Source organism: Lolium rigidum, chromosome 5 (assembly GCF_022539505.1).
Source record: "Lolium rigidum isolate FL_2022 chromosome 5, APGP_CSIRO_Lrig_0.1, whole genome shotgun sequence".
Lineage (NCBI taxonomy): Eukaryota > Viridiplantae > Streptophyta > Magnoliopsida > Poales > Poaceae > Lolium > Lolium rigidum.
This window is the reverse complement of record NC_061512.1, coordinates 75366940-75375558: the sequence shown is the minus strand read 5'-3', so window position 1 is coordinate 75375558 and position 8619 is coordinate 75366940. Positions and strand designations below refer to the sequence as shown.

General features: G+C 47.0%; 1 protein-coding gene across 2 annotated transcripts; it reads left to right on the top strand.

The window, feature by feature from the left end:
- Nucleotides 1-727: 727 nt before the first annotated feature.
- On the top strand, nt 728-3934 carry LOC124655460 (F-box/LRR-repeat protein 14-like). Of its 2 annotated transcripts, none has more exons than XM_047194349.1 (2): nt 728-915; nt 2167-3934. In XM_047194349.1, the coding sequence occupies exon 2, from the start codon at nt 2224-2226 to the stop codon at nt 3685-3687; it is 1464 nt and encodes a 487-aa protein (XP_047050305.1). In that variant the 5' UTR covers nt 728-915; nt 2167-2223; the 3' UTR covers nt 3688-3934. The 2 variants fall into 2 exon arrangements, with proteins under 2 accessions (XP_047050305.1, XP_047050306.1); XM_047194350.1 differs by having other exon boundaries at nt 756-915; nt 2162-3934.
- The last annotated feature ends 4685 nt before the right edge of the window (nt 3935-8619 follow it).

Here is an 8619-nt window from a genome sequence, read left to right as displayed (position 1 = left end):
GCGGCGGCAGGAGGACAGGCGCCGCGCGGAGCAGCGGCGGCGGCCGGGAGGCCGGGCGCCGCGCCACGGGCAGAGAGGAGCAGCGCCTCGGGGAGAGGCGCCGCTCCGTGCGCCGCCGCGGCCTCGGTGGCTCGCGACCCCCACTCGGCCCGGGAGGAGGCCCCGTGGTCTCCGTGGCCGGAGTCCCCTGCGCGGTCCAGCCACAACAACGCGTCGCCGCCCGGGGACGTCGTCCACGACGACGACGTCGCCGACGACGCCCATAGGGGCTAGGCGGCGCACCGGCGGCCACCGCGCCGCCGACCAAACCCTAATAGAGGGTTTTTTATATTAGTTTAAATTTAAAAGCCCATATAGGGGTTTCTTTTGTTAGTTTTATTTGCCCAAAATAGGGCTATGTACAAATTTGCCCAAAATAGGGCATATGTTCAATGAAATTTCGTTTAAATTCGCATTTTGTTTTTGTTTTTGTGGTTCTCCGGTTATGCAATGCGTCCGCGCGTTGGGTGCAACGCGCGACCCAAACGGACACGCGGACGCGGGGCGCTATCCGCGTGTCCGGCGATGACCCAAACGGCCTAAAACGGACGGCCCAACACGTCCATTTGGGTCGCGCGGTTGAAGATGCCCTAACAACTTTTATGGAGCATGTGCGGAAGCAATGCGAGAACCCCACAAATTGTAAAAGAGCGCTGCGAGAGAAACGAAATTCAAAGAAGCACTCCATCAAGTGAAAAATATCGCCGTCCCCTTCCGTCCGGAAAGACGACAAACAGAGTGAGACTAGGGTTTCAGGGTTCTCCGGGCCCTTCCGAAATCAAGCGGAGGCGGAACCTCCCTTCCCTGGCCGATCAACGGCGGCTACCATTTCTCCTCAGTTTGACACCTTTCCGTTGGTTGTTTCCTCATTATCTGGTATGTATGGCTTCGATTTGGGGTTTTTATATATCTATCTGCGACTATGTGTTCCCTTTCTTTCCGATCTGGTTAAGCGAGGGGGAGGCCAGCATTATCTAACTAGGTTAACTCGATCCTCTTAGGTTACATTGTTGTTCCGTTATTGCCCTAGATGGAATATCGCGAAATTAGCTGGAGCAAGTACTAAATTTAGGGTATTGTTGATGTGGCTTCTACATTGTTTGATCAACAATATGATGAAACCACCAATTATCAACTGATACTGAAGAAGGTTCAGAAAGTTAACCATTACATGAATTATCTCTAATGTTCTCAAGTTATCTTCATATGCTCAATTTTGGTTGCTTGAGCAGAGGAAGAACCAGTATTGTCTAGCTATGTTAAGTCGATCTTCTTACGTTACATTATTGTTCCGTTAATGTCGTAAATCGAATATACATGTTGTGAATGCCAAGTAAGCTGGAACAAGTACTGAATTTAGCAGATTCTTGATGTTGCGTCCTGTAGCTTCTTTCTTGTTTCCTCAGAAATCTGATGAACCCACCAATTATAAGCATATACTTAAGAAGGTTCAAAAAGTTCATCGCTACATAAACTATCCCTAGTTTGATCAAATTATCTTCATATGCTTAATTTTGATTTCATTATATTTTAGTCAAGTTATTCATGAACCATGATTAGTGTTCAGGCAAGTGAAAAATGAAAAAAAGGAAGAGAAGGAAGCAAAGGGCCGATGTTACGACCTCCTGTGAAACTCGCTGTACCCCTATCTCATAATTCTGAAACTTCTCTTAGAACTTTCTCCCTTACTTTCGTTTTGTATTCGTGATTGAGATGAACTGGGAGGAAACTAGTATCCGACAAAGTTGGTTGCCTTTCATTTTCTTTTGAAGCTCGGTACTTTTACTTTATTTTCAGTGCAGGAAAAAGAACCTTAAAATTGTAGAGAATGTGTGTGAAAGCAAATAGTTTTGGTCCTATTATGCAATTTGCCCAGAATTAAAGGGTGCCTGTCATCACTCATGAAACTGTAGTTTTCATGTGATCATTCAAATACTCATTTCTGTGTTAAGTACATTAATATTTCTAATTTGTTTCTTTGTTTGTTGACCCCTTCTTTCTCAATTTTGTAAGAAATTTCAGATATTTATGGTGATATTTCTGTTTACTTGTGCTTCTTCTTTTTCTTTACTACTGCATCTAGTTGCCTCCATATGATGGATTCTGACGCTGCTCATTTCAGCTCAGTGCTATATATACCTGCTAAACCTCGAGACTATCCAACTAGCCCAGCTGCATTGCTCGATGGAAGATCTCCCAGAGGCACTGTTGGCAGATATCGTCTTAAGGATTACCAGCACAAGCGATCTGAATTCTCTTTCCCTTGTGTCGAAGCGGCTCTACGTCATTGATTCATCTCAAAGGAGTGCTATTCGCATCGGCTGTGGCTCTTTCCCTGCTAGAGAAGCATTGGCATCACTTTGCTCCCGGTTCCCAAATTTGTCAAAAGTGGAAATCGATTATGCTGGTTGGACGAGTGGTCATGGGAATCAGTTGGACAATAAAGATCTCCTTGTGATTTCATCTCAATGCCCCTCCCTGACTGAGCTCACCTTAAGCTTCTGCTCAGACATCAACGACTCTGGTCTTCGTTATCTAGCTTATTGCAAGAAATTGATATACCTTAGGTTGAACTCTGTACCAGAAATTACTTCAAGTGGGCTTCTATCTGTGGCAGTCAGTTGCAAGAGTCTATCTGGCCTCCTCCTTATCGCCTGTGAGAAAATCGGAAGTGTGGAGTGGCTGGAGTACCTTGGTTGGAACGGGATATTGGAAGAACTTGTAGTAAAGAATTGCAAGGGAATTAGCCAGTATGACCTCCTACAGTTTGGTCCAGGGTGGATGAAGCTTCGGAAGTTTGATTTTGAGATGAAGGGAGGATTCTGGGGTGGCCATAGCTATGAGGAGGGTGGTTTTGATCCCCTATACAATGTTCACAAACCAAGTAGATCTGATATCTGGTGTGAGAGTTTGAAGGATTTGAGGTTGGCTTGCTTTAAAACTGAGACAGAAGTAGGACTTCGTTTTCTGTTGGGGAAATGTAAATCACTGGAGAGGCTGTGCCTGGAGTATGTTCATGGTCTAAATGACAACGACATAATTGTGTTATCTGAGAGCTGCCGCAACCTTAAAAGCATCTCACTTTGGCTCACACCTACGCGCTATGATGATCTAAATGGTGATGGTTTCAGGACTGCATTTACTGACAACAGCCTTAAGGCTCTAGCACTCAATTGCTCGATGCTTGAGGCTGTTGAACTCACGTTTGCAGGTTGTGAGCACACGTATCCATCAGAAATAGGCTTCACACAGAAGGGTCTTGTGGTGCTCATTCAGTCTTGCCCGATTCGTGTTCTTGTGCTAAATGGCGCAAACTTCTTTGATGATGAGGGTATGATGGCACTCTCATCTGCTCCATTACTGGAGACACTCGAGCTTGTTGATTGCAGGGAAGTAACTGATGCTGGGTTGTGTTTCATTGCTCGTACCCCATGCTTGATTAATCTCACGCTCCGCCACTGTAAACGTGTGACTGATGTTGGAGTGGCCGAGCTGGTAAATTCACAGAAGTTAAAGTCTCTGATCATCGAATGCTGTCGCCGGGTCTCTGAGAAGGCTGTGCAGGGGGCTGGCAGATCTGTTCAATACTCCGTTGAGACTGCAAGCCCCGGTGGGCTGAAAAGAATATACCCAATGTTACCTGGATGAAATGGCCTGCCAAAATTTTGAGTCTAAAATCCTCTGCTGGTGTCATCAAGTTGTTGCTTGCTGTGCATCCTCACTAGTGCTGGAAATGGGATAGCCTTACGCCGCTTGTGTGCTGTAGCTACTTCGTTGTGTAATTTCATCTATGCTTGTGTTGAGCAAGATTCATTAAGATCGTCCCAACATTCAGCATTTCGGGTGTTGAACCTGCAGACCTAGACTCTGCATCTTCATTCTGCATGGTGTTTTAGCATACTTTATTTGCCTGTTAATGGTTCTTGCTGCTATACTTTCGCAAGCTGTGATAACTATGTAAGCAGTTTTGGAGCTGAATGTACCTGCCTTTTGAGTGCATCAGCAATTACTGAAGTTCTGAAAGTTTGATCTGTTTTTGTTTCAGTTAGCAACGACTATTTTTTTCAGAAGATGCAAATATTATCAGCATTGTCGATCTCAATAGCTGCATAGCGAGATTTTGGAAGGCTAGCTGGGAAAATTGGAACGCGACTTTCTAAATTTCTGTTCATGGCCACAAGAGCATGTCATCATACATGGATCGCAACTTATAGATTCATGCATGCTGATACAGTGTTTTTTGCATGTTTGCTCGGTGTGTACATGTACTTGAGAAGCCCCAGTTTCGTAGTAATTCTAGTGTATGTCTTGTGATAGTTTGTCTGTGGCATCTCTTGTTGTGTGGTCATGCACATCCTCCGTGACCATCGATCTACTGTAAGACTGGTGGAGACATGCATGACACCGAATGGGAAATGGTAGACAAACCTGTTGTGATCTTAACACGCTTGTTCCTTGTGAAATTTGCCAGAACAATTAATAAGTAGATTTGTAAAAAGTTGATTTGCTAAAAGTTGACACAGTTGCTGAAATTGGGATGCCGGGTTGGTGCCTTTTCCCGAAAGATGTTCTGGTGATCTTTACTATCCCTAGCCCGCCCTTGTTCGGTTTTAGGCAAATCCACCGAATTTGAGGTGTATTGAGAGGTATGAGATTATCTTAGCCAGAATCCTCCCTAATACTCTTCAAAATACTTCAATCCACTTGGGGAGGGGATGAACCGAACAAGTCCTTGAGTGTCCACCAAAGATTTAGCGTTTTCTCTCCGGAGGTTGTGTCACAATAGCCACCCTTTCCTCATTTTCTCTCCGTGGTGTTGAGCTGGAGACCAGATGCGCGATCCATGTATCTTAAGACCTCTAAAGATGGCGGCCACCTATTTCCGAAATGCAAAGGCGTCAAAGGTTTGTGGTGTGCTCTCGTGCTTGAAGAACTTCGAGTGTCCAGCTTGCAGTACCCTTTGGCGCTTCTTCAACAGATCTTTTTTATGTGTTAAAAACAACGGATTCTTTTTTCGCTCCCCCAAATGATCACAAGGAAGATTCTCGTTGAGCTGCTTTGGTGTAAGTAGGGCGTGATCGATAGGCTTCACGTTTTCGAAGTAGGCTAGGCCTCGTCGATTGCCGCCTGCGCAACCCAGATAGCGCGCTGCTGGCGGCGTTGTAGGACGATGGAGTTGCAGCGGTCGGCGGTGTGCACCGCCCTCTGGACCCTCTCGGCCTCATGACTGGCCAACGCGATGTCAATTTCAGCCGCCGAGTGGTCCCTCCTCCACGCCTCCTCCGCAGCGAGCACTCTGCGTCGCGCAATGCCACCGCATCGAGCTCCCTCACCTGGCGCGTCGACGCTTCCACGTCGCGCTTCCGACAATGTGTTCTTGTGCCCTTGACGTGGACCTGTGCTGCGTCCTGTGCACCTGCCAGAGGCTCTCCGTCGCCTGGCTAGGTATCGGCTGTGCGCTTGGTGGCGGCATCTGGGCCGTCCACCTCCACTTCCTCCCCCTCCTGACACCAGGAGTCGCCAAGCCATACCAACAGCTGGCGCCTCCGCCACGTGCTCCTCCTCCACTGCATCGTTGACTGCACGGTCGACCTTGTCGCGCGTCGCCACCTCGCCGAGGTGGCGCGACGAACGGCGACGGTGGCAGCGTCGATCACTGCCGCCTCCGCTGCCTCCTTGCGCACCACGGTGGCATGCCGAAGCTTGTGCACGACGATATGGCGGCCTCGCGCACCGCTGACTCCAACGTCTCCATGGCCGCCTCGTGGAAAATCTCACGCAGGGCCGTGCTTGGCCACCGCCTCTATTGCCTCCTTCGCCGCAACGTCATGAATCTCAGGCACTACGACTTGGGCGGCCTCTTGCGCCACCACCTTCACCACCTCCTCCAGTGGCACTTTTGCGCTCGAAGCCATCCACCTTTTCCTCGGCGATCGACGTCCTCGTCGGAGGCCTACGGGAAGCATGCGAGGCTCATCTGCCTGACGACGGTCCAGTTGGCGATCTTACGGTGAGGCATAGATGGTTTGACATTTGGTGTCGATTAGGTAGTGCTCCTCGCCACATCGGATGGCGTTTTTATAGACCGTGGCCTGGTAAGGTGACCCTGCATACCACTGCATGTTGTAGTATGCCAGTCGTTGATATAACATTCACGAAGTACCAATCCGCAAATATTACATCCCTCATAGTAGTACAACAGAACATAGCAGGTCCATAACTCATTCATTTATTATTACAAGCAACATGTACATATCATCTCGGAGTTCCTCTTGGGTCCTAAGAGGAATACTCCTGGGTTCGAGGCGAACCCGACTCAACTTACAATATAAGAGTCTTACTAGGTTATACATTTATTCTCCTCGAGCAGTTAAGTACTAAGAGTTCGTACTGCTCGGATACTACTACTACTCGATAGGTCTATGCTTGCTCTCCTCCGGAACCCTCCCCGGTTCCGTAGACGATGAGGTAGTCTACTCCTTCGATACCTCCGGAGAGGTCTGGTTCTTCATAGCCGATGACTTCTGATCCTTCAGTGGTCGTCGTTGTCCTCCTCCGATCGATTCGGACAATCTAAGCAGGGGATTTAAGAGTGGTATGAGTACGAACGTACTCAACAAGTTCATTATAGAAAAGAGGTGTTTAATGCACTAGCTACGATATCAGACCAGAAAGTCTAATACCAATGCAGGTTTTGATAATCATTTCTTCAAGAGGTTGCTTTTATTCAGAAGAACTATGTCCGTCAGCCTTCACCGGTTTACTAGAACTTCATGGAGTTCCTTTCCGCAGCGTTCGCAGTTCCAAATCCCGGAACAGGGAGTGACAGGTCACGATTCATTACACTCTGCAGAGGTGTGTTGATTTACCCATAAGAGATCTTAACCTTGGTGCCAACCGGGCAGCTTTCCCGTCCACACTTCCTATGGTGTGAGGCCCGGTATAAGGTCTAGCCAATCATGTTCCTCCGCTACCTCGAACACCCACCCTTTGTTGCAATCTCCGACCCTGGGTCCTCGCCGGTCCTCTTATACCAATTAAGGATGGACCCCGACCACGACGTCAATTCAGGGCTCTACCATAAATTCCTTCGCCGGCAGTTGCAACCCATCATAGACCACATTACCGTGGAGACTTCAATGGGGTCCCCACCCTGCAGCTTGTCTCTCGAGATCAAGTGCCTACGGTAATGCGCATCCGTTGATGAACGAGAGGTGGAAACACTTTTGACTACTCTGTCCCACTCCAGATCTTATGGTTAACACGGTTATTACGGCACAAGAATCACTGGACGACATTTGTTGTTTAATCCTAGATGGATATAAACCCTTGCAATGGAACCTCCACCATATCAACACAATCCATGGTTCCATTGCCCACCACTTAGTCATATTCATAGTTATGAAAATAGTGGTTTTGCTTTTTATGCAATAGTGATAAACATAGTACTTTGCAATTAATTTGGTAAAATTACTCAAATGACATGAGCAAGTGATGAACTTGCCTGAACACTGCAAAGTGTTGCAGTTGGATTGTGTGGACTGACCCTTGTCCTCTGTTGCTGAAAAATAGCATCATTGTCCGATAAGGGCAATGGTTAAAGAAGCAATTATGCATGCTTTCCATTTTTTTAGGGTTTATTCCCCCCTCCGGTGTCTTATCATTTTATGTGAGAGGTAAATACTAAGAACAATTTAGGGATACTCTGTTTAGGGCAAAATACAACCTTGAAATGTTGTCAAGGTATTTTTAAAGTCCAAAAGAATTTATGGACTTATTTTCATTATTGAAATACAAAGTGTGATTTAAATGATTATTATAATCTTCAAATTAGGACTTATTCTTAGTTGTATTCAAAAATTCCTTTTGAAATTTTATTCTGATAGAGAATTTTATGCTGATCATTTTTCATATTTTTAATTATTTTTTTAGAGCCTTTATCCATTTTCTATTTAATTTCAAAGTTTCTGGTTTAAATGGATTTGTGAAAAGACTGAAATGCCCCTGGGCCCACCTGTCAGGGTGGCCCAGCGGTTAAGTCTAACCCGAGCCGCTCGTCCGGCTCGGTCGGACGCACCCGTCCCCTTCCTCGCTCGCTTGTGCTAACCCTAACTCCTCCGAGCTCTGGCGACTCCCGCGTCGCCCGCGCCGTCGCCGGATTACTCCGGCCACTCCCGCTGATGACGCGTAAAGCACACGCCCGTTGGGAACCCCAAGTGGAAGGTGTGATGCGTACAACAGCAAATTTCCCTCAGTAAGAAACCAAGGTTTATCGAACCAGTAGGAGTCAAGAAGCACGTTGAAGGTTGATGGTGGCGGAGTGTAGTGCGGCGCAACACCAGGGATTCCGACGCCAACGTGGAACCTCGCACAACACAATCAAAGTACTTTGCCCCAACGTAACAGGTGAGGTTGTCAATCTCACCGGCTTGCTGTAAACAAAGGATTAGATGTATAGTGTGGATGATGATGATTGTTTGCGAAGAACAAGTAAAGAACAATTGCAATAGATTGTATTTCGGATGTAAAGAATAGGACCGGGGTCCACAGCTCACTAGTGGTGTCTCTCCCATAAGATAA

What these genes read in the sequence shown, in the direction of transcription:
- LOC124655460 (XM_047194349.1), top strand. Translation starts at nt 2,224, where the DNA reads ATGGAAGATCTCCCAGAGGCACTGTTGGCAGATATCGTCTTAAGGATT.